General features: G+C 35.4%; 1 protein-coding gene across 18 annotated transcripts in view; it reads right to left on the bottom strand.

Annotated features, from left to right (window-relative positions):
• Positions 1-26,489, bottom strand: part of PTPN13 (protein tyrosine phosphatase non-receptor type 13) — a 229,972-nt gene that overhangs the window by 44,234 nt on the left and 159,249 nt on the right. For 7 of the 18 annotated variants that reach the window (XR_012434937.1, XM_045393346.2, XM_065545226.1 and 4 more), the window contains 17 exons: positions 25,507-25,924; positions 25,271-25,368; positions 23,343-23,399; positions 17,398-17,487; positions 16,961-17,068; positions 16,658-16,789; positions 12,535-12,998; positions 10,989-11,135; positions 10,245-10,338; positions 9,173-9,258; positions 7,735-7,894; positions 6,116-6,330; positions 5,900-5,998; positions 3,706-4,070; positions 2,282-2,465; positions 699-857; positions 15-186 (listed from right to left, as the gene is read on the bottom strand). Coding sequence is in view for 17 of the 18 variants with exons in the window: in XM_045393346.2 (XP_045249281.2) it covers positions 15-186; positions 699-857; positions 2,282-2,465; positions 3,706-4,070; positions 5,900-5,998; positions 6,116-6,330; positions 7,735-7,894; positions 9,173-9,258; positions 10,245-10,338; positions 10,989-11,135; positions 12,535-12,998; positions 16,658-16,789; positions 16,961-17,068; positions 17,398-17,487; positions 23,343-23,399; positions 25,271-25,368; positions 25,507-25,924 (3,048 nt within the window). In the remaining variant the exon portion in view is untranslated. The remainder of the gene's footprint in view (positions 1-14; positions 187-698; positions 858-2,281; positions 2,466-3,705; positions 4,071-5,899; positions 5,999-6,115; positions 6,331-7,734; positions 7,895-9,172; positions 9,259-10,244; positions 10,339-10,988; positions 11,136-12,534; positions 12,999-16,657; positions 16,790-16,960; positions 17,069-17,397; positions 17,488-23,342; positions 23,400-25,270; positions 25,369-25,506; positions 25,925-26,489) is intronic. The other 11 variants (XM_074040091.1, XM_074040084.1, XM_005555353.4 and 8 more) reach the window with 6 other exon arrangements.

Raw genomic sequence — 26,489 nt, 5'->3', positions numbered from 1 at the left:
TGACTTTTCATTACCCAACTCCTCTTTGTTGCACGTTAGTGTTATGTCCGGTAGCAAATGAGGCAACATTGGTATTCTGGGTAATTCCAGAACTCGTCCAATAAGTAATCTGACTGTTTTGGATGCAGCTCTGAGCAGATTAACTGCATCTGTGTGAGTCATATTAGTAACATCCGTATCATTAACCTACAAAACCAAGAAAGGAGCAAGTGAGAATCACAATGTTTAGAAAAGAGAAGCTAAATTGCCAAGAAAATATAATAATCTTCCTAATTTATAATATATATTGGCTAGTAAGAGATTCACAACAGTGATCTCTAATTTATTGGTAATCCTCTTTATTATGGAAATCATAGGCACAACAATCAAGCCATTACAATGAAGTAATAATGTTAAATCCCTAACAAATGCATCATTATTTTGCAAATCCAGGAAATTCATCCTCTAAGTAATTTAAACTTTCTGGCCCTAAGACCTAAGATAGCTTGTTTTATGCCATAACTGAGATTAAAGGGACTTTCAAATTAAAAATAATTTCCCAAACTGTTAACGATATAAAGGCCTTTACTTTTAAGTGGTGTAAATAGGAAGCATAAACCGAATAGAGAAATACAGTATTACAATAATTTAACCTTCTTTTTTTGGCTTGCTCTTTGTCTACATTTACACAAATAATCCATTCCTCTTAAATGTCTCACCTTTATGAGCCGGTCCCCAGGTTTTAGCCTTCCATCACTTTTGGCTGGATCCTGTATGACATCATGAACATAACAACCAATTCTCTGATTGCCTTTGGTTACTGTAAAACCCAGGCTTCCTTTTTCTGATTTAATTAAGGTAATGAGGAGTTCTACTTCCTAAGGGAAGAAAACAATACTTTCAGGTTGTGTATTCTGCACTATAGACAAACAGAAAGATGACTATTATTTCACTTAACAGAGGAGAAAGTCAAACCTTAAAAGGTTACTTAACTTGTCCAAGTGGAGAAGTCAAGTCTGTCTGACTCTAGACAGTCTGTCTGATTCTAGACAGACTGTCCCCCGACTGCATCCCATGTAAAAGTTAAGTTTAAGTACAACATTATGTGTTTGTCTAGAGACAGCAGAGACAGAATTTACTCATGCTTTCATTCTTATATTTTTAGGATAAATAAGGACACAATAGTGGTTATACTTTGATGATCACAGAATACTTTTTGGAGGAAAGGTTCAGAAAAAAATTCATATATTTCTAAAATGCAAAGAGCCACATATTTCTAAACAGATGCAAAGAGTCACAAAAAGATTTTTTTTTTTTGGTAAAAATATGAAGTCTTTTGGTGATTATCACAATCTTATTAATTTTCTTGTATAAATAAAATATACTTTTAAAAGATTTCAAATGAGACACAGAGGTTGCTTACAAGGGTGAAAGATTTCTAAGAAAAATTAAAGATTATTTTTACTCCATTGCTAAGAATGAAACTGAAGATGTAGATGCTGCACACCCCTCATCTCCAATACACACATGCACAATTATAGGCAAAAAAAAAAAAAAAAAAAAAGTACCTGGAAACTTAGCTCCAAAACGTTAACAGTTTTGGGGTAATAAGATTATAGTGGCTTTAATCTTCTTCTCTGTTTAATAATTTTTCTACAATAAACATTTATTACTTGGATAATAAAAGCAGTATTTAAAAAGGCCAACTTTCAATCAATGTAAAGGATATTATACTTGGAAATTTTGTTTCCAGATCTTATTTGTAGGTTTAGAAGTTCTAGGATTATTATTACAATGTAAAGGATGCCATTTGAGCACACAAAAAAAGTGTGGAGGAGGAAAAAACTTACATTCAAACTTGGTTAAAAATTAAATAGGTAACTCATCAGAATTTGAGAAGCAGACAAAACCAATATTTACTAAGGGTCTCCTCTGTAGCAGATACTATACTAGGTGCTTTACATATGTTATTTCATTTAATCTTCACCACAGTTCTGTGAGGTAACTTGCTCCATCTTATAGTCAAAGCTACCAAGACTCAGAAGAATTAAGCAATTGGTCCATAGGAGTCTGCCAAATTGTCGCAAGTCAGTGGTAGAATCAGGATTTATACTCAGGTCGTTTTGCCTTATTTCTTAATTTCTCAGCATAGAAACATACCAGATATGTTATCCATTTATTAGACACAGATATGAAGCTATTTTAAAAGATAGCTTTTTCCCTAAAGGGAAACTTTATGAACACACCTTCTTTTAAAAAATATGGAATTTTTTTTTTTTTTAAATATAGAGAAAAAACTTACCAGCTCAAAGTCTTCAAGGTGATTTTCCAAATCATTTTTCAAAGGCGTCCAGTTTTCTTGTCTAGTTGGTTCAGAAATGTGATGTATATGATACTTATCCATCGAATTAGAGGAAGCAGATTCTGATTGGGGTTGATAACTCTGCCCAGGAGCCATATCCGGTGGTAGAGGGGAAGAAGGATTACTACAGAGACAAAGAAGTAAGACTATTTTCAGATACATTTCAATGTCAATATGGTAAGTTTGTGCCAGAAACAGAAAATGCTTAACAAATATTCATGTCTGATTTGAACTGAGATCCTAGTTACTTTTTGTATGACTCTGGACTATGAATTTACTCCATATCTGTTAAATGCTAAAATTAACAATAATTTATTCTCTGTCTAGGTTCTTTTTTTTTTTTTTTTTGAGACAGGGTCTCACTCTCTTGCCCTGGCTGGAGTGCAGTGGTGAAATCGCGGTTCACTGCAACCTCTGCCTCCTAGGGTCAAGTGATTCTCCTGCCACAGCCATCCGCGTAGCTGGGATTACAGGTGTGTGTCACTATACCCAACTAATTTTTGTATTTTTAGTAGAGATGGAGTTTTGCCATGTTGCCCAGGTTGGTCTCAAACTCCTGAGCTCAAGCAAGCTGCCTGCCTTGGCCTCTCAAAATGCTGGGATTACAGATGTGAGCCATTGCACCGGCCTAGGTTCTATTTTGACGAAGCTCTTTAAGTTGCATAAAGTCAGCAAGATAGGTTAAATAGAATTCTTTGATTTCTAGTTGTTAACTCAAAGCTGAAGCTAATGTTATCAGAAGCTTAATGTGTGTTTCAACATAATAAGGAAAAGAAGAAAGAAGAATAAAAGTCTGACTCCTGTGGTTATTTTGGATAAAATACGAAGGAAAAAAACTTGAACAAATATGGTTGGATGTGGATAGATACAAAGACATAAACAAAGAGTAAAATGTATGAATAATTATGTGATGTATTGATGTAGTCTTTCTCTTTGTATGCTTCTATGTTTTCAATCATTTCTTCTTTTCCCCATCTTCTTTGTCTTACCTTTTGCAAACTCTCTGCCCTTATCTCCCCTCTATATTTCTGGTCCCTACTCTCCCACTGTGTTACTGCCTAAATAAGTCTCTTCTGTTTCTGTTTAAGTAGTATGATTAATGGTGAAATACAAATAACTTTCTTAGTTACCAGTAAATATGCTCAAGAGGGAAGAAAGACTCAGGCTGACTGACTAGAGAGCTTATTGGTTTGCTAACTAAAACTATCAAGTCACAATAGCTAGACATCCAATAGAGTCATCTCTGCCTAACCACTGTGAAGGTCACAGATACATACATTTCATTCTTAGAGAAATGCATGTTGCTGCTACTGCTAATAAAAACAACCAGTTGCTTTGAGCTTTTCACATTATATTGATGATACCTGTCCTCAAACTCTGGTTTACTGGGAATTTTCTGAGGATAGTAAAACATGGTACAAATGGTATCTTCTTGACTCTTGGGTGCTTCATGATGACTCTGTGCCTGTGATACCATGCTGCTTAGAGTCTGATGCAAAGCTGAACTCCAGGTCGAATTTGATATGTTTGCTGGAGCTGTCACTAAGTCATCTTCTCCACTCCCACTGCTGTCACTGTAACTGTCTCTTCTGGATGGGGACTTGCAGTGTTTCTTGCTTTTGTCAGACATTTCATTTTCATCTGAGCTGGTGCTTTGCTCCACACATGATGGTTGAGAAGAGTCTTTACTGCTGTTTGGAAGTACTTGTGCTGGAGACTGAAGTGGGGTCTGTAATGGACACATTTAAAGAGATTCGTGACCATTCTATGAATTTTAGAAGCATTTATTTGAAAATAAACCATTGAACAACTTTCTACTAAAAAATGCATTGAATTTTCTGATAATAAAAGTAATTTATGTTCACTAGAGAAAATAATATATAAAACAGTTAATATTGTACAATTTATATCTTGAGTTAGAACTAGAGTAATATGTATTTTGTCTTATATTTTCAAAAATTAGGGTTCTATCATAAATATCTTCTTAAGTCCTTAAATATACTTTAAAACAATTTTAATACCTGTATAATGGTCCAGTGGATGGCTATACCTTTATTTCTGCCTTCTCCTTTTATTGGACATAGAGTTGTTTCTAGCTTTTCATTATTAATAGGAATCTAGAAGAACCTCTTTGTATGTAAATTTTTACCCGAGTTTCTATTACTTTGTAATTTTCTATACTGTCAGAATATAGCACATTTTTAATAGGCTATTTAAGTATTTCCAAATTGTTTTCTAAAAACTGATACCAACTTATATGCACATAAAGAGAGTTCCATTCACTTTTTCCTATCTGGTGCCTCAAATCAATGTAGTTTTTAAAAATGCATTTATAATGCATCTCACAGAAATGTTATTTTCCTATTAATGTTCTCCTAATAATATTATTTTCCTCTTCCCCCATAATAAGGGTTAACACTTCTGGCCCAGATAATCCTGCCTTTCATACCCAGGAGTCACTATTCACTGGTAGCAGAAGGCTATTTTAAGTAGACAGGCCAAAAGCAGTCTTTCTTTAATGAGAACAGTATCATCTATGTCTATGTAACACTGAAACAGCAATAATGAACATAACTAACTCCACTTTTGTTTACGAGGCCTTTATCCATTTCTGCACGTAGGCAAGGATAATTTTAGAGCACTGAGATAATATGCAAAAACAGCAATCATGTAGTTTTAAAAAGTAACTCTGGGATCAAAGAAGAAGTATGTAAACAACTATCTATGTTATGTTAAAGATTTATAGGAGCTTTGTCACCTGACTAAGGACAAAGAGGTTCCCAACCTCCTCGGGCCCTTGCTGGCACCCAGATGTCTGTGGTCTTCGGTCACCTCTTGATCTCAATCCCCTTCTCTTCCTCTTGCCCTTAACTTAAAAAGAGACTGAAATCTGTACTGACTAAAGATAATATTTTAGGATGACCATCTTCTCAGTTTGCTGGCTTTCCAAATAAACCTGCTTCTCTTGCTACCAACCCTTGTTTCTTGTGTACGGCTTCTGAGCTGTGAGCAGTCAAATCTAAATTCGGTTACATTCAGATTCCTACCTGTCAGTAAATAATTTATAAGTCACCATTTTGGATCCCTCAGCTATTCCTTGATGTAAAAAAGGGAAATGGATAAACATATCCCTTTCTCTGTGACTTTGTGTTAAAAAAGGCAAAAATTCTGAAGAATTCTCATTTTAATCCAAACTAGCTCAGAATAAGAATCACTTTTCCTTGTTTGGTTCAATGGAGAAATAGACAAAAGGTTTTTGTAACATTACTTTATGTATTTTTCTGTTTCTATTTATGCTTAGGAAACAAATCCCCAAAATCTTAGAATTGCAGAATTGGAAAGGGGAGAAGAGAAGGTGAAGTAAATTACTTTATATTATTATACAAATATGGAATACATTCAAAGAAGTTGTCACATACAAGATAACACGCCTACCTAAAACAAGTAGCCAGGTATGAAACCCAGGAGAACAATTCATGATGAAACCACCACAGCTGAATTAGCTAGTTGCTAAGTTGATAAGCTATAAAAATGTAAATTACTTTTCATAAGTCTCACCAAAAGCGCAGTATCAATTTCCGGTAGCACACCAGGTGGAGGTCTGCAGAGAAGCAAGAACACTTCTGGAGCAGTTCCCCTGAGAGCAGATATAACTTCCTGGGGATACCATGAATGACAAATGAAGGTACAGTTAAACCAGCATTATGAAACCATTTTGAAAGGCCAATCCATCTCATCATTAAAAATGCTATACTCCACATGCTAGGGGCTCACCTGCTGTGATAGTCCTTTCAAAGAGGCTCCATTCACTTTCAAGATAACATCTCCTACATCAATTTTTCCACTTTCTGCTGCTGGCTGTCCAGGAAAGAGCTTTTTAACCCTTACTATGCTGGCATTAATTTGCTCCGGTATAAGATTATCTTCTCGAGAGAAACTGAATCCTAGACCTGAGCTATTTTTAAACAATTTTACCTCAAATGTATTTTCTGGAGAAAAAGATATAAAAAAATTGAGATATTGTTAACATGCTGTGTTTACATATGAACATACAAACATATATACTTCTAGACACATTTTAAAAAGTCTATTTTCCCATATTTACAGCTCTGTATGTACTTACTGCACTCTTATAGTATACTGAAGCCGTATTCTACAGTCTATTTCCATCATTAAGAAATCTTATCAACTAACTGCATGAACTAAGCTGTTTGATTAGGAAGGAGAATTCTGTAAGTAGGATTCTGAAAATGGAATTATGCATCAAACTCATGTATTTTAATGAGCACAGCGTCTCATGCCTATAACCCCAGTACTTTGGGAGGCCGAAGAAGGAGGGTTGCTTGAACCCAGGAGTTTGAAACCAGCCTGGGCAATACAGTGAGATCCAATCTCTACAAAAGCAAAACAAAACAAAGTATGACAACAGATTAAAAAAAAAAAGGGGAAATTCCACGGAAGGACAGATATGGGAGAAATTCAGGTATACAGTGTGAGAAAGATGAAAAGAAGAACAAAATAAACGTTAGAGGAGGTTATGTGGAAATAAACTGACATTGTAATATTCTGGGGAGGTGTAATTTAACTTAGATAAATTGCAATATTTCAATAAATTTCTTATCAGTTAAATAAATTAAAAGAACAATAACCAGAAAATAATTTAAAACCATATTTAAAGTCTTTGCTCATGGTTGATTTGGGTGTTTAAAAAAAAACCAAACTGATTTAAAGAAAGAATGATGGGGCTAGGTGTGGTGGCTCATGCCTGTAATCCTAGCATTTTGGGAGGTTGAGGAGGGTGGATCACCTGAGGTCAGGAGTTCAAGACCAGTTTGGCCAACATGGCGAAACCCTGTCTTTACTAAAAATACAAAAATTAGCCAGGTGTGGTGGTGTGTGCCTATAATCCCAGCTACTTGGGAAGCTGAGCCGGAGAATAGCTTGAACCCAGGGGTGGAGGTTGCAGTGAGCCAAGATTGCACCACTGCACTCCAGCCTGGGTGACAGAACGAGACTCCGTCTCCAAAAAAAAAACCAAAAAACAAAAAAAAAAAATCTAAGGGTCAAGGTTTCACATGGGTTTGAAGGCATCTCACCATTTGTTTTTCTTTATTTTTTCACTTACTAAATTTCATTTTGAATTTTACAACAATTTAAAGGATTTTTAAAAGACCATAATCATGCATGACTTCATTATCCAAAGTCTTTCAGACTCTATGAGCTGCAAATATGTTTGTCTTTATTCAGTATGGTGCTATGTCAGATTATTATTTGCCCTTGGCAAGAATAATGAACAAAACTAGGGCATTAACTGTAATCCAAAATGTAAAAATCAAATTTCGAATAAGCGAGGAATAATTTCAAGGTGAGATTATAGTCTCCCAAGGCCTGACCTTCAGTGACAAAGCTGTAGTCTTTGACCTGAGTTGCTTTCTTCACTTTTTCTGGGCCTTGACCGTGGGCATTCTGATCTGAAAGGGTACACTGTGGGGTTACCGGGATGTGTTCTTTAGATGTTGGAGATTGTCCCTTTTCTAATAACAGATGAACCACCTGGATAAAATAGCATTTCATTAATTAAGAAGAATGTTAAGAAAATAGATACATTTTCAGGACTTAACAGTATAAAATCATTTAAAGTAACTACCAAATTTGGTCCACCAAATGAAGAGGGAGAAAAAAAATACAGAGGAACAAAAGCAAGGGGTTGAAGGTTCCAAAATCAAGTTTTTATTACATTTCTGTATAGAAAGATAAATGATTAAAAGTAATCTATTATAAATATAATACATGTTAGAAATGTATGATAATGGCCAGGTGCAGTGGCTCATGCTAGTAATCCCAGCACTTTGGGAGGCCAAGGTGGGCAGATCACCTGAGCTTGGAAGTTGGAGACCAGCCTGGCCAAAATGGTGAAACCCCATCTCTACTAAAAATACAAAAATTAGCCAGGTGTGGTGATGGGTGCCTGTAATCCCAGCTACGTGATAGGCTGAGGCAGGAGAATTGCTTGACTCTGGGAGGCGGAGGTTGCAATGAGCCGAGATCATGCCATCGCATTCCAGCCTGGGTGACAAGAGCAAAACTCCATCTCAAAAAAAAAAAAAAAAAAAAAAAAAAAAAAAAAAAGCCAGGTGCGATGGCTCCTGCCTTTAATCCCAGCACTTTGGTAGGCTGGGGCAAGAAGATCACTTCTTGCCTAGGAGTTCGAGACCAGCATGGGCAACATAGGGAGACCCGCGTCTCTACAAGAAATAAAAAATAAACTAGCGAGGCATAGTGGCACGCGCCTGTAGTCCCAGCTACTTGGGAGACTGAGGCAGGAGGATCACTTGAGCCAGGGAAGTCAACGTTGCAGTGAGCCGCGATTGCACCACTGCACTCCAGCCTGGGCCTCACAGCAAGACCCTGTCTCAAAACAACAACAAAAACTTCCAAAGACCATTATAGATAATTTGGTAAACTCCCTGACTCAAAATGTACTTCAACAAAATAAATGTTATGTTCAGGCTAAAGAATAAGAGTGAAAATCACTAAAAATCAGATGTTTATACAACAAATTTAAAACGCAATTTCCACCCCTCCCCCATCAGATCTCTTTGGTAATGTAAACGCTAAATATGACATAGAAAGTCAGCTTCCTCAGTAAAAAATGTCTTGTAATACTTGCATTTCAATTTGGAAGGAAAAAACAACTCAGATAGTTATATACATCAGACTTGGTTTCTGGATTAGCTAACAAATTTAGAGATCTCAGTGAGAACTGATTTTATTCACACATTGTTTTGCTCTTCTAAGGTACTGTAAAAGGTTGGTGTAATGATCTGTTACCTGTCCTGTATTTCTCAGTGTTTCCACAGCTTGCTTATGGGTGGCTCCTTCTAGACTAACTCCATTGACAGCTAGGACGCGATCACCTAAAAATTAGGCAGTTATTTTGAAAGAAACAAATCATAAATAAAAATCCTACATGTTCTTTTAAATCTTATGGCCTTATTTCATATTACTTAAATCTTATGGCCTTATTTGATATTAATTTGTTTGAGGAGAGACTCAGGCAAACTCTGGAAGAAACTGTGTTACAGAGTTTCTTTAATATGTTATTTAATTTATTCCCCAATTTTATGGCTAATGTTAAGTATATTTTAGAACAATAACTTTACAAAAATAAATTTAAATCAATAGAAAAGATAAGTTGAACTATAAATATTTAGAGATTGGAGGAAAGTTCCTAGTTAGTTCTTACTAGAATTGTAGACATCAGGCTGGGTTCAGAGGCTCACGCTTGTAATCCCAACACTTTGGGAGGCCAAGGTGGGGGGATCACCTGAGGTCAGGAGCTCAAGACCAGCCTGGCCAACATGGTGAAAACCTGTCTTTACTAAAAACACAAAAATTAGTCGGTGGTGTGTGCCTGTAATCCCAGCTACTTGGGTGACTGAGGCACAAGAATCACTTGAACCCAGGAGGCAGAGGTTGCAGTGAGCCGAGATTGCACCACTGCACTCCAGCCTGGGTGACAGAGCAAGACTCTGTCTTGAAAAAACAAAACAAAACAAACAAACAAAAAAAACAAGTGTAGATGTCAGTGTTTTTACAGCAATTTGCTTCATAGTACATGTAAAATATGAATGAAAGCACTGTCTAGATATTTTCTTTCCTTTTTAAGTTTTTTAACTTCCCACACAATGTTGATGTATAGATATCTTCTGATACTAGAAAATAAGCTGGGAAGAATAGTTTTTGAAATGGCATCAAAGAGTTTCTTAATGCTACAGTTTTATAATTGAGTATGTTCTTATTTCATATTATAAATTTGAAGATCAGTTATCAACTTTATAATTCCTTATCTATTTGCTATAATATTCATGTATATAATTCCTACATAATGTAAACACTATACCTTTGTGAATTCTACCATCAGACTCTGCTGCTCCCTTGGGAATAACAGCTTTCACATAAATGCCACCATGTCTGACACTTGTATTCACACCTCCCTAAAGAGAAAAAGACAAAATATTTTATAATATGAAAAATTTTGCACTCTCTTTCAAATCTCAGGCCTAGAAAGGATTCAATTCATCAGCCAAAGCAGTGGCATCCCATCAGCACATGCTGATGTACAGTATATTCATTAGTATACTAATGAGGGATAGTATCTTCATCAGTATAATTCAAAAATAATTTTATCAAATAGCCTATACTCACATTCCAACTACCTTAAAGATATATATATATATTCCTTGGGAACTTCTAATTTTAAGATACTAACATGTTTACAAGGTATTATATTATGGAGAGTATATAGAAATATACAGTCTTTAATTACTAATAATGTAGTTTAGAGATATATAATCTATGCTCATGTCAAATATCTAAAAAGCATTGCATTAATTTTACAATTTGCAAGTTTTATATTCAGATAAAGCAAGTATTAAATCTATGGAGAACAAAGTAGTGTTTGTCTAATTTTTTTAAAATCACAGGAGAAAGTGACTAACACAATTTTTTAAAAAGTTTTAAGATATAATTCAATTTTAGGATTCTGGAAATATTTGATGTGTCCCTTTTGATGCAAAATAATTCAATTAAAAACTTGACATACAATAGGCTGCTGGAAATTAAAGAAGAGAAAACATTTGAAAACCTTGTCAAACAGTACCGTGACACTTATCCCCAAGCTGTTATCATTTTTAGCCAGTTCAACCTCAAAGATATCTCCAGGCTTAGGAGGTGATGAAGAAAATGTTTTAAAATTCATTTTATTGGATGTATTCACTGAAGAGGAAGATTCCTTAACAAAAAAAAAAAACAAACAAAGATTTCTTGTTAGAGTCAAAATGAATTATAATTTTTCTTTTTTATTTATTTTTTAAACCTAGCTCAGGACAAAGCTGACTAGAGTCAAAATGAATTATTACCGAAAGACAAATATGTGTTTTTGGAAAAATTAAGAAAAAGCAAGATATTAAAGGATACAGTATAGTCAAAGAACATAAAGGTTGGAAGAGATCTTAGAGATCTTCTAGTCCAATGTATTCATATTTTATGGTTGAGGAAACTGATGTCTAGAGATTAAAGAGCTTGCTTCAGGTCAAACTGCTAGATATGGTAGATGGAAGTCTATACAGAACCCAGTTCAAACTTGGCTTTTATATAATCCTGGTCCAATGCTTTTTATATTCCTAAATTTACAAATTAGTTTTATTTCCTTTAATAATCAATATATATCAAGCAGTAGCTTTTAACCTGAGCCTCTAAAATGAGGTTTCATGTTTACATTACTTATATTTATGAATCCAATAATATAAACATGGGAACAACAGCTAAGCCCATTTAATAAGAGTATAACTGTTGTGAGGAATGTTGATTTTTCAGTAAACGAAAGGCGTAAGATTTTTTTCTAAAACTGCTTGTGAATTTGGGTTTAAATTTATATCATTTCTAGGAATAAGCTACTCTCTTTCTTCCCTTCCTTCCTTATCTCTCTCCCTCCTCTCCTCCTTTCCTTCCCTTCTTTCTGTTAGGGTCTGGCTCGATCACCTGGGCTTGTGGGCTCAAGCAATCCTCCCACCCAGCCTCCCAAGGAGCTAGGACTACAGATACATGCCACCTCGCCTGGATAATTTTTTAAGAAATGTTTTGTAGAGATAGGATCTCCCTATGTTGCCCAGGCTGATCTTGAACTCCTGGCCTCAAGCAATCCTCCCACCTCTGCTTCCCAAAGTGTTGGGATTATAGATGTGGGTAACTGTGCCCAGCCAGAATGAGCTGTTTTCAATGTCGTTATTATCATTCATTCAGAACTTCAGAAGAATTTAGACTATAAATAGTAAATTCAAATGTCCATTATATGAACTATTTAGAAACAATTTTCAGATATTAAAACTCTCTTATTAATATAAACATTAATATACCAGAGACAACTGGTAAGAAAACAATCATAATCTGCATATTCCTTCTTTGGGTTATTAGACAGCAAGTTTGCAGAGTCATAGCCATTTAAAGTTATCATCCAAAGCTGTGGATTTCTCTGAAAGTTAGTATCAAATGCAGTAGCAATTAGAAGATATAAACTATTTCTTTTTTCCAGAATAATGAAAGTATCTTGTAGATTATTGTGCTCTGTAATGTATTTGCTACTATTTTGCTTTGTTAAATGAGAAAACCAAAATATTAAAATTAAACTATGCCTTTTTTGGTGTTTGATGATCCTGACTGCTGGAGTAAGTGGCTTCATCCATGTCTGAATCTCCACGGTCCGAGTAATCAGTTGCATCAGAAATGCCTGGCTTTTTAGTTTTGCTTTGGTTACTATCAGTGGAAGTCTTTTTCTCAGTGGCTTTGGATATTATAGATGGGGAAGGGCTGCCATGCTGTGATTCCTGCCAGGTTTGGTCACCTAAATGGCTGACAAAGAAACCATTGACCTGGCTCTGAGATAAGCTGGCACTCTCGGTCCTGGAATCTTGAGAACTCAGGCTTCCTTCCCGCAGGCCCCCAGACAGCCCAAAGGAGTTCTCGGAGATGTGCCTCAGGGTACCACGTGACCAGTGGTGATCCTTGGAAGAAGAATCTGTAGCACTGTCTTGCATGTAGGAAGATTTCTTCATGTAGTTTTTCATCCCATTGGTGAGATGCACAGGAGTAGAAGGCACTAAAAGTCAAAATCCATCAATGAGAATAACAAGTTAGTGACACACATGCTTGTGCTTACACACATACACAATGTTTCCTGAAGGTTGTTGGAAAGATTTTATAAGGATAGCACATGCAAAACACCATTAGGTCATGTGTTTGGTAGACTTTCTTTGTCTCTCTCCTTCGGTCATTCTTGTGACAACCTCTATTGAAATGCATACCCTTTTCACCTTAACTCCCCATTTCCATTCTCCAAGACCCACTTCAAACCAGTATCCTCTGTGAAGACTCTACTGATTCCATAGATAATTTCTATTTTCTTAGTATCCAACATACTTTGTCCTTATTAAATAGTAATTTGCACACTTACTTTATATTGACCTACTAGATTGCATTTTTTTGGACTCCAAGTGATTATCATGGAAGGCAACTCCAAATTGCTTATATATAGTTCTTATCAAAAGCCACTTTAGGCCAGGCGCAGTGGCTTATGCCTATAATCCTGTAATCCCAGCACTTTGGGAGGTCGAGGTAGGCAGATCACTTGAGGCCAGGAGTTCGAGACCAGCCTGCCCAACATGGTGAAACCCTGTCTGTACCAAAAACACAAAAATTAGCTGGGCATGATGGTGTGCACCTGTAGTCCCAGCTGCTCAGGAAGCTGATGCAGAAGAATCACTTGAACCCGGGAGGCAGAGCCTGAAGTGAGCAGTGATTGTGCCACTGCACTTCAGCCTGGGTGACAGAGCAAGACTGTCTCAAAGAACAAACAAACAAAAAGCCACTTTAGAAAGCTTTCTGAAAACACAAACCACCGAAGGCACACGTAAGGGAATTAAAGATGGGAATTTATAAGAAATTAAAAGTTTTATGTAGTAATTGACGACAAGGGAAAAATTAAGAGTAATGAGCAACTAGAGAGAAAATATTTCTGACAACAAACAATAAACAAAGAATTAGTATCCCTAATATACAAAGAGTTGCTAAAATTCAACAAAAAAGAGGTTTTCAAAACTCCCATGGAACAAGGGATATGTAGACTGGAAATTCAGAGTAAAATACAAATAGTAAATATATGAAAAGACATTCTCACTATTGCTCAGGGGTCTGCAGTTTAATGCAGTTCTCTACTTATTTGGCTGACAAAAATGAGAATAACTGATAATTTCAAGCACCACTGATGGTATGAGGAAAAAAGCACTGCTATATCTACTTGGTTAGTCTATAAATTGGTAAACTTTTTGTAGTCCAATTTGGTGGCACTTGTCAAAATTTTAATGTACATACTCTTTTATCTAGTTCCAGGCAACTAACCTCTAGAAATACGTACATTTTCAATGGTGTGTTAAAAAGCATATTTATTGGAGTAACATTTATAATAGAATTATAGCTAACTTGGATACATAACAATAGAAGAAAAGTTAAATAAGTTTTGATATATCTATAACATAAATATAATGTTGCATTAAAAAGATATGCATGCACATGGATAGCAACAGAATATGTTAAGTAAGCAGTTACAGAATGGCATTTAGAGTATAAAACAGATTTTAAAAAATAAATAGTGTACATATATGTTGTTTTATATATACACACACACACACATATCACATATATATCTATTCTACACAGAAGGCTACATGTATGCCAAAAAGTTTCCCTACGAAAGGGGGTAAGGGGACTTTGACTTCTTATTTCATATGTTTTGCATACATTGGATTTATTTTTAATAAATGAGTATGTATTCTGTAACTTTAAAAATTAGCAAACAAAAACAAAACTAAAAACCTTCCTCTTTGGTGCCTAACAATTAACAGGGGTAGCTAGAATACACATTGGTAATTTTCTACGTTCTTTTGGGTTTTAATTCTTTTCAAAGTGACACTACAAAATAGTTACATACCATGATAAGACTCACCTAGCTTTCTGAAGAAACAATTTCACAGATGTATACTTTTAACGTTATGCTTTTAATTTTTATTTAGCATGGACAGAAAAAACAAACCACACAAAACTCTGCTGATAAGAAAAGCCTCCTCTGATCCTCACAATAGGTAAAGTTCCTCTGTTATATGCCCTCTTGGCACCTTGGGCTTCTTGTTAACACTTACCATAGTTACGATTAAAAATCTGTCTAGTCAGACAAGAATACTTGCCTCCCCCGATAAAGAGTAAGTTCTATTAGGGCAGAGTTTTTTTATCTTGCACATCACAGGCACTGAAGAAATGAATGTTGAACATTCAAATGTTGAACAAATGAATAAATTTTCTATAAAACATCTATTGAAAGCATGAGTAAGATGGAAATCCCTTAGAGCTTTATTCAGGGGGCAATACATTTATTCTGAATTCCTATGATCCTTTTGGTTAAAAAATGGTCAATAATGGGACCCAATGAAAAATTTCTGGTCTTGGCTGCTTTAAACTTAGAAGTATGTTACAACATTTCCAACTGCAGTTGTCTTCCTTTGCCTAATGTGACTAAATTATAATTAGATTATATAAGGCTCCTGTGGGCAGTGGTGGTGTCTTCTATTTCCCATCTATCCATTGTGTTTACTCACAGTAAACAAGTGTGTAACATATTATTTATATATGTACATATACAGACATACAAAATGCATATAATATTCAGTAAGAAGAAACCATAGTCAAAATGACTCATCTATATTTTAATAAGATTTTGTCACAACATACAATAAGTTCATGTTTTTCATCTTCTATTTTATCGTAAGAATCCAAAGCTATGTCTAAAATTCACTATCTAAAATTGTTTTTCGGCTAATTTTTTTTTACCAATTCTTTTATGTATTTCACAGTATCTTTGGCATGAAGGTAACTTACTTGTATCTAGCACTTCAACGTTTTTGAAGAACAATATTAATGACAGCTAAAATTCACATTTAAATGCTTCATATGCACCAGGCAATGTGCTCATTCTTTACATGCACTATCTCAATTAATTTTCATAATCTATAGGATAAGCATGTTTATAGTCACCATTTGATATATGAGCACAGTGAGACTTAGAAGGTTCATGTGATTTGCTCGAGGTGTACAGTTTTAGGTGGTAGAGACAGAATCTGACCCTGGATTCTGTAACCCTCTCTGTTTCCCACTGCACTGTTCTATGCCACAGGGGCTATGTGTGCTTCTTCCACAAACACTGTGCTACCGCTTGATCCTCATAACAAATAACTCTGTGCAAGGCAGACAAAGCAGGACAAAGATCACTGTCTACTCTTTAAGTAAAAACAAAAGAAAACTATGGCTCAAGAAGACTTAAGTCATACACCTAATAAAAGGCACAGGTGAAGCTCAAATGCTGGTCATCTGATCTTCATCAAGTGCTTTGTCTCTAAACTGCTAAAGACTGGGATAATGAGACAAAATGATATATTCTTGTTTTAAAATTTCTGGGTTTTGGTGGTTGTTCTTTCCTTTTCACTGGTTCAGGACAGGACTTTATATATAACTGTTATGTAATATTAACTACACAATGATAAATGACTCTATCTCTGATTTGAGAAAGGAGATGGAATACACGAAATAATCAGAGTTTACTTAAGTTGCATCAATTTTGTACACAATGAATCCACTTTTGTGCAAATACCACTAAAAAGGAATGAGACAGAAAAGTGACATAGAATACATAAGAGACATTCACAACATTACCTTTGGATATCTTTTCTTTTGGCTGAGAGATAACAAGTGTCACATCTTCAGGTGCATTTTGCAAAATTTCAATTGCAGCATGGTGGCTGACTCCCTCCAGACTCACACTATTCACAGATATCAAACGGTCTCCTGTACAAATAGAGAATCCAGTATTTTCAACAACAAAGATACATTTATTCTGAATCTTAGAAATATCATTTCTTTCTCAATATTTTTGTTTGGCCTAAGTTCCATTTTCTCCACCCATGCAAATTTATGCCTGTCAGAAAATACTTAGAAAATTACCAAAATGTAAAGTACCTGGCTTCAAGCATCCATCCAAGTCAGCTGGTCCTCCAGGGGTAATTGAACTGATAAATATGCCTAGGTCCAGTCTTCCCATCTTCTCCCCACCAATAATTTGAAATCCTGTAAAACAACACATTTAAAAAAGAGTTTCATATTGCTGCTTGCAAAGACTAATGATTAGCCTGCCTGAAACACAGAAATGTGGGGACTGTTGATACTAAATGATTAATAGGTAACACATATTAAATTTTGTGGAAGTATTTCTTGTAGGCATCTCATATTTGGCATTTGGTGGACTGGGTGGGTAGGGTGATGGGCTTGTGACTGGGCAGCCAGTCAGTATCTTGAGATCAGAAGTGAGCTGGTGCTGCAATGCCAATGCTATGCTATAGACTTTTCCTCTGAATCCTCAAGAATCATAGACCTTCAAGAATCTCACAGTGACTTACCCAAGCCATACTTTGCATCTTTTTTCAGGTTCACCAGGGTGATCTCCCTTTCTGGTGAAGATACTATGCTCCATCTTTTGTGTAGCACATCTATTGGGAATTTATAATTTAAAAATAAATATAACATGCTCAGGCATTAAGACTGTCAGTTTGTTTTAACAATTTAAATGTTAACAAAGTATGTTAATTGCTCAGTCACTTAAACATGTATTTTAAGTTTACTGATACTGTTAACATTTTATATTTTTATAGTGATTTATAATTTATAAAATGACTACATATTACATTTATTCTTCATAAGCTATCCTTTTGAAATAAGTGTATTTCAGTTACAAATGATTAAATAAACCTCAATAGGTTAAATGATTTGCACAAATTTAGTCAGCTAGCACAGGAAAGAGCTGAACTTTTCAATTTAGGTTTTCTGTCTGTTACACCACAATCGACTCCCTGAATTTGACAGTGCTCAATATATTAAAACATTCCTTCTAATTAATGGTTGACATTTAAATTTATAATTAGTAAAATATTCTTAATAGGTTCTTGAGTCAAATAGCAAGAAGAAACTAGATTTTTTTTTCTTTTTTTTTGAGACAGAGTCTTGCTCTGCTGCTCAGGATAAGTGTAGTGGCACAGTCACAGCTCACTGTAGCCTCGACTACTGGGCTCAAGCAGATCCTCCCACCCCAGCTTCTTGAATAGCTAGTATGACAGGCACGTGCCATCACGCCTAGCTAATTTTTTATTTTTGTAGAAATGGAGTCTCTCTATGTTGCCCAGGCTGGTCTTGAACTCCTGGCCTCAAGTGATCCTCCTGTCTAGGCCTCCAAAATAGCTGGAATTTCAGGTGTGAGCCACAGCACCTGGTCAGAAACTGGATCTATTTTTAATAGTCCTGTTAATAATTCCTTGTCTAGCACATGTACTCTCAAAGGATCTTCATTCATTTCAAATTCTATTTGTGAAACAATCTTGCAAGTAAAGGGATTTTTAACCATTGTTTTGCAGATGAGGAGTAACACTTTGTGACCTGCTCAACATAATAACTAGTATCAGTGCCCATTAAAATGCCTGAAGTCAGTACTTGATAAATCCTAGTTAAATAAATTGAATGAATGTCATCATGAGAACTAGAATTTATTTTTTCTTATTTCCACTAGGTTTTTTAAAGTAGGCTAATCATTCACAAATAACCTCTTAAACCAATAAATATGACACTTAATTGACATGCTTATCAAATTAATTCATCCACTTTGCAATTCAAGCATTTACACAAACACACACACACTTCCTAACATCAATTACAATGACAGTTCAAATTGGTCTGTGTGTGAAGGTGTTGGCGATGGTGAGTTTGTTCAACATATTCCTAAGGATATTTTTGTAAAGTGAATCTTCAAATTCAACTCTACATACTTCTCAAGTATATTGAAGCTTTCTGAAAATGAGAGGTTTTGGTTTCACTAAACTGTAAGCCAGAATTTCCTTAAACCTTGGTATGCATTTTTGTAACAACCAAATCAGTATGAAAACAGACTTTATTTCTGTATGTGCAACATGTAACAACCCACGGACTTAACACTGTATTAATATGTCACAAAACAAATAGTAATTTTGTCACAAAACTTGTATTGATGCTTAAATGATGTAATGTGATACTTCATATTGTATAAATAAATTCTTTTAATTTCAAAAGACAGTAACAACAATAATTTCCTCTCAGGAGTGAATTAGCCTTCTATCTCAATACTGTTTTGGTGCAAGTTTGCTAGCTCTCTGTAGAGTATATATTCCTATTCTGTTGTTTCTTTTTGACCCAAAGTTAGTTATTAGCAATAAGAGTAGTGGTAATTCGGCATTTCTAATGATTTTATTAATTAAATTTCAAAAAGTATCATTGGACAATGGTGTGAAATACTTTACATATTAGGTAATCCTAAGCAAAAGCCCATCCATTATTTAATGCCTTGCTCAATGAGTTTAAGTATCCAAGATCCTTTTATCAAAAAATAGGCAATTAGCTCTATTTTTTAGCTAGAAGGAATACAAAACAACACAGAACAAAACCCATACGATTAAATAAAACAAATAAGGGGGTGAGGTCACATTAGGAATTGAAATCAGTATAGCCTTTAAGTGACCACACTGATGAGGTGGTAAGAGAGAACATGTTAAATCAAAGTGCTTTGTAAAATGATTAAATGATGATCATTGCTTTAAATTTCCATTTCCTCCTTCAAGTTTCACATTTAAACACCCACTGTTCAGGAATTGGGATACTTGGACACTGATGAAATCCATTATTCTATGATAGATACTTAATATGTCCATTAGGCATACAGTTCCCAGAAAAGCAAAATTCCAAGCAGTAAAGACAGAATAAAATGAAAGAAGAAAGAGAAAATGGCTTAAGGAGACTAATGGCTGAGTTGCTCTGGTTCTCATCCCAACTAAGAATAAAAAGGCACTAAACTGTGGTAGGTTTTAAACATCCCGACAAAGCCATCAAAAGTTGAAAATACCCTAAGTCAAAAATGCATTTAATACATCTAACCTACTAAATGTCCTAGCTTTAGCCTAGTCTAACTTAAATATGCTCAGAACACTTGTGTTAACTTATAGTTGGACAAAATCATCTAAAACAAAGCTTATTTTAGAATAAAGTGGTTACTATCTCATGTAATTTATTGAATACTGTACTGAAAGTGAAAAACAGAAGGGTTGTAAGGGTACTCAAAAGACAATTTTTACTGACCGCTTATTTGTTTTGCACCACTGTAAAGTCAAACCATGATAAGTTGGTGACCATCTACAGTTTGTGGTTTGGACACTTCAGGAAGCAACATGACAAACTTAGCTAAAAGTTACTTTTCAATTGCTGTATAATAATTACAGTAAAACAAGAAACATTAAAATCAATTTTACGTAATTCTTGGAAAAGTTTTACATAGTTTTGTTTTTACTCTTATAAAGGAAAATAACGACTGTTATTTTTTAAGTTGAGCAACTTTTGTTTTTGAAATCACAATTAATCAAGGGATTAGAATCCTTTCCATATTACCTTTTCAAAGTGTGAGATTGGAAGAATCATGACTTTTTTATCTTTTCTTTCAAATTTCAGTCCGGGCACGGTGGCTCAAGCCTGTAATCCCAGCACTTTGGGAGGCCGAGACGGGCGGATCACGAGGTCAGGAGATCGAGACCATCCTGGCTAACACGGTGAAACCCCGTCTCTACTAAAAACTACAAAAAACTAGCCGGGCGAGGTGGCGGGTGCCTGTAGTCCCAGCTACTCGGGAGCCTGAGGCAGGAGAATGGCGTGAACCCGGGAAGTGGAGCTTGCAGTGAGGTGAGATCCGGCCACTGCACTCCAGCCCGGGCAACAGAGCAAGACTCCATCTCAAAAAAAAAAAAAAAAAAAAAAAAAAAAAAAAAAAAGGTAAGAGTGAATATAATACTCTAAGTGATGAATGATTTAATATTAACTGATGTTGATTTATAATTTTCATCTAATAATCCTGACCAGCAGGAAAAACACTGAAATTAGAGTAAGAGGTTCCATATTTGACGCATGGGAAAGTAATTTTACTTTTTGATCCTTAGTTACACTATTTGCAAAAACATGTTTGCCATGCTTTATTATGTGAAAACTTGATTCTCAACAGAGTACTAATTCAGGCTACTTGGCCAGATTCAAAGAGAGTTTTGAGGAAAATATAGCCTTGTTTGCAAGCTAACTGAGGCATACCTCTATATGAAGGTGGATTGGCCCTACTGTCCAGGGCAGGTGAGATTTTAAGGCTTCTGAAGGTTTAAATAGAGAAACTACCCAATGTAAATTCATGCTCATTGGCTATCCAATGTACATTCATATTCTTTTTCACCATAACCTAAGCTAAAACACATTAAAAATTCTCATACTTGAATAGGTTATTATCTAGCTTCTTTCAAAAGTTTAGCAGGGAGAAATAATACTTAGGCATGATCACATTATGAGGAGGTCTAAAGAGTAGATTAGAGCGTAGACTCTAGAAACAGATTGCCTTTGTTCAAGTCACAGCTCTACTACCTGCTAACTTTGTGACCTTTTGCACAACTTAACTCTCTATGCTTTGGTTTCTCATTTGTGAAAAAAAAAAAATAACATTAACGCTCACCTCATAGGATTGTTGTGGGCATTAAATAAGAAATAATAAAAAATGCTCAGAACAGTGCTTGGCACACAGTACATACTAAATAACTGTTAGGCAATAATTACTACCATATGGACATGTTAATAACTAAGGTATTTCAGGTACGCAGGCATTCTACTACTGTATGGATGTGTTAATAACTAAGGCATTTCACGTATATAGGCATTCTACTACCATATGGACGTGTTAATAACTAAGGTATTTCACATATACAGGCATTCTACTACCATATGGACGTGTTAATAACTAAGGTATTTCACATATACAGGCATTCTACTACATATGGACGTGTTAATAACTAAGGTATTTCAGGTATACAGACATTCTACTACCATACGGACATGTTAATAACTAAGGTATTTCAGGTATACGGGCATTCTATTACCATATGGATGTGGTAATAACTAAGGCATTTCAGGTATACAGGCATTCTACTACCATATGGACATGTTAATAACTGAGGTATTTCAGGTATACAGGTATAAATTCAGTTCATGTAAGGAGTTTGATCACTAGAAAGCTATATAACAGGATTACCAATTTAGGTCCAAGTATAAGTTCAATAATTTTTTCTTTAATGATAGGCCCTCATATTGAGGACTGATACATTCAAAAATAAAATGAGAAGGAAAGAAACCTTACCTTCATTTGCTATGAGTATTTAAGACATTGTGTGTAGTTTTACTTTTAAAAGCAATTTTAATTCCAAGAAAATTTTTTCTCTCTTAAAGAATTAGTATGTGTATTTTAATTAGAGAATGAGAATTATACAAAATAGCACTCTGGTGTTTGACAGTTTTGACCTAAAAAACCCCAGCAATTCTATATAGTTCAGTCTTATGCCTTCTGTTTTACCCTGGCTATAGGAATATTGAAACTAAATTTACAACTTCATCAAGTTTAGATGTATTAGTAATTTTAATTAACAGAATGGCTTCTTTCTTCATCAGGCTTTTAATTATTTCAACTTTAGGAGTCTAAGACTGAAACATTTTTGGAGGAAAGTAGTGTATAGATAGTAGTAAAACATTTTCTACTCATGAAAGTTGTCAGAAAGATCAAATAAGATAAAGTATATGAAAATACTTTGCAATTTAAATTCTAAAAATTTTGAAGCCAATGATGTTCAAGTCACTGGACATTTCTGGTCTTCTTCCTATGATTTTGTTTCTTAGATTCCTTCTAAACTATAATCTCAGCATTTAAAGTCTTCAAAGTCTCCTCATAATATTTAGCATAAGATTAAAAACTGGTCCTACTTAGTTCTCAAACTTCACCCTGGTCCCCACATGCCACCATACTGAGACTCCTGCAGTTCCCTAAATCTCTTTTCTCATGATTCCATGTCTCTGACCATGCTATGCCCTTGATCCGGAATGCTTATCTTTATTGTTCTGTCTGAATAAATCCTCCTTTCCCCCCAAGATTCAGCTCAAGCATCCCTTTAAAATAACTGCCTCAGTTAAAACTCTTTTTAATAGAAATTATCTCTCACCTGAACTATTATCTTAGCTTCCCAATTAGTGTCCTTATCTCTAATTTGTCATTTCATCAACATTAGCCTCAGTCAGAGGTCCCATTACATCACCATGATGCTGAAAAATACAACTCTCCTTTAACTTCAATGTAAGATTAAATCCTCGGCATGGAACTCAAGACTCTTCATTGTTAGGTCCAAGACTATCTCATTAAGGTACAAGAAAAGAGAAAAGAAATGATGGAAATGAGGGGAAAAACGTTTTGTAAACCTACCATTTTCTTTTAAGGGTACTTGGGATGAAGAATTTCCACAACTATGCATAGTCGTTCCTGTGGCATAAATTAAATTATTAGACATTTCATAAGATGGTCAGATGCTAGATATCGAAGTAATTTCTTCTGATAAGTTCATAAAAATCAATAAAACAATAAGGCAGCAACATTTTGCATTTACATTGAGAAAACATCCTCCAATGGGCATTTTCACTATTTTAAATAGTAGCTAAGAATAATAACTTATTTTGCAGCATAAATTTAAACACAAACATATTGTTTCTGAAAATATTTTGATATATCAAACATGAAAATGATGAAACTGGAATGAGTTTTTCATTTGTTCAAGTGTTAAAAGAAAATTCATTATTCAAATAGTAAGAATGAATAAATACAAAATGCAGAAAAATTTCCTTTTAAGAGTGTTTTATGTTTTCTGTAGAATATTTACTATCTTCCTTCTGATATGTAATGAATTTTCATGTAGACCAAAGCCTTCTTAATGAAAATAGTTTAGAATGTATGAGGCCCCGTTATATGTGAATATACTTCGAAAAGTATTTCCTAAAAGATCAATCTCTTAGCCTATTTTCAACACATAGTTACCTATAGAATGAAATCTTGCCTTTTATCTAAGTTTTTTTTAACTGACTGAAATTAAATTGATGATAGTATAATCTCTGAAAGCTGCGAAAGCCTACATTAATAAAGTAATGTTGCTTCCATAAATATTTATGTATTATAATGCAGAGTTCTCTTTTGTCTTCATTTACTCCACATACCCTGAATCCAATTATAGAATACAAAAAGGAAACTGTGGTTAATTAGAGATAAATTAACAAACCTTGGGCCTAAGAAGAGAGTTTAGTAGTATTTCGTAAGACAACAGAAGGGAAACAATCCTCGTTTCCCTTTCGTTTCCCATGCTGTTTCATATTTTGAGTAGTAGTTCAGATCTCTGTGTTTAAAAGATCGACTCCAGTGCATTTCCCTTTTAAGGTGCACAAGACAACAGGAAACCTGAACTATTTATCTTAAAAGGTAGTGTGTGTATGTGCATATATATATAGATATATATGCCCACATGCACACACACACACACACACACACCCCCCCCCCCCCCACACACACACACAACCTCACTTAAATAATATGCCCTGCTATCTGGGAGAATTTGAAGAAACTGAAATCCACTTAAGCATTTCTACCTATACATCATAGCATATTTCATAAAATTATCTAAGGTTTTAGAGACAATTTTGTTCCTGCTAAGCTGAAAGCATCCTAAGTAAGTGTTTCTCCAAAACTATAGAATTGCCAGAGTTCATTCACATTGGCTTGAAAGGAAAAGCCAAAAAAGGTAATCTAAAGTAATGGCACACGACAGTCTTAGTAAGACTGTCACAGCTACTGTGACCAAGAGAAGCTAACAGACTGGGCGTGGTGGCTCAAGCCTGTAATCTCAGCACCCTGGGAGGCCAAGGTGGGCAGATCCCTTGAGTCCAGCAGTTCAAGACCAACCTGGGCAACACGGTGAAACCCTGTCTCTGTAAAAAAAGTATAAAAAGCCAGGTGTGGTACTGCATGCCTGTAGTCACAGCTATTCAGCAGGCTGAGGTGGGAGGATTACTTGGGCCCAGGAATTCGCGGCTGCAGTGAGCCATGATCACTCCACTCCATCCTGGGTGACAGAGTAAGACCCTGTCTGAGGGGGAAAAAAAGAGAAGCTAATAGTCTGTACCATGAAGCAATCACTTGTTAAATCACGTGTTAATTTGATTTGGTGTGTTTTAAGTAGCCTAAAATTTATATTCAGTTTTGGCAATTAGGACATGGAACCCAAAATAATTTGATAATTAAGATGATCTTGTTCATTTCCCTCTGAGCATGAGGTACGGGACAAAGAAGGTAAGCTTGTTTTTGCTGACCTAGAACATATGCTTGCCCAGGGTCTTCAATGGATGAGGAGTCTGATTCATGTTTCCTCCTTTCAGGACTTCTATTTAAACTCACAACAGACTTTGAACTGAAGAGGGAAAAGGAAGGTAGGAGGGAAGTGTTAATGTAAAAAAATATGGTGAAAACAATAAAACGTCAAAACAAAAAAAATGTATGAAACGTAGAATTTACAAATATGTAATTGGCTTAGTTAATATGTTCTTACTTATTAAGTTTTGTGACTCCTGCCAAAGATTCTGCATCAGATCTTGACATCTGGTGAGAAGGTTTTCCCACCAACTCTGCAACGGTTTGTGGTGGGGGTTCCATGTTAACAATGACATTTTTCCAATGTGGATAGAGAGAGGCCTGACTGAGATCATGGTATGATTTACTCATCTCTCTAGGCTTTTCCTCCCATGAAGCTTTGTCATTCTTCTCTTTTGAACTGTTCTGCAATGGCTGGTAAAGCGACAGCTCTGAGCAGGATAGCCTCTTCAGAATCTCAGCTTGAACTGATAAAGGTCGAACGGCAAGTTTGTTGAGGGTGCTGCTGGCCAGACTGCCAGTGCTGATTGCTCGTCCCATATTAAATCCTCTAACAGACTCTGCTTGGAGATTCAGGCTCCTAAACGAAGCTCTCTCTACAAGGAAATAGGATTGCTTTACATGATGGAAACGCCACAGTACCTTTATGAGAATAATTATGTTAATAAAAAAGCAGCATGTAGTTTTTAATCATTTTGATTGCCAGCATAAGTAGGTAGCTTTCAAAGTGTGGCAATCAGGGTTTTAAAAAGGAGGGTTGAAGATCTGGTTTTCATACCACATCTTCATCTCGTTAGCTTTCTCTTAGTTGCAGCCTACTCAACATTTCCTGCTTCATCTAATGATTTTCTTGGACTCAACAATGTTTGGGGGTCAGGCTTGCTGACACCAAATTCCTTATAGGTTTCAGTCAGAAGTAAGAATGACATTTAACACAGAAATTTTCAATGCTAGTACTGTCTCTGCTAAAATATCAGCACCCAAGAAAAGGGAGAGGGAGAGGGAGAGGCAGAGATGAAACCTGGATGGGCTGACATGGTGAACACACACCTGTAAAAGCTATGCAGAGGAGTTTTGCCCAGAGAGTTTTTAAAGCTTAAGGCAGATTGTGGTGATGGTGAATTGCATACTTTAAATGGGTGAACTGTATGGTATTGAATT

The sequence above is a fragment of the Macaca fascicularis genome, chromosome 5 (genome assembly GCF_037993035.2).
Source record: "Macaca fascicularis isolate 582-1 chromosome 5, T2T-MFA8v1.1".
Classification (NCBI taxonomy): Eukaryota; Metazoa; Chordata; class Mammalia; order Primates; family Cercopithecidae; genus Macaca; species Macaca fascicularis.
Note: the sequence above shows the minus strand (reverse complement) of the source record. Positions and strands in the feature narration are given on the sequence as shown.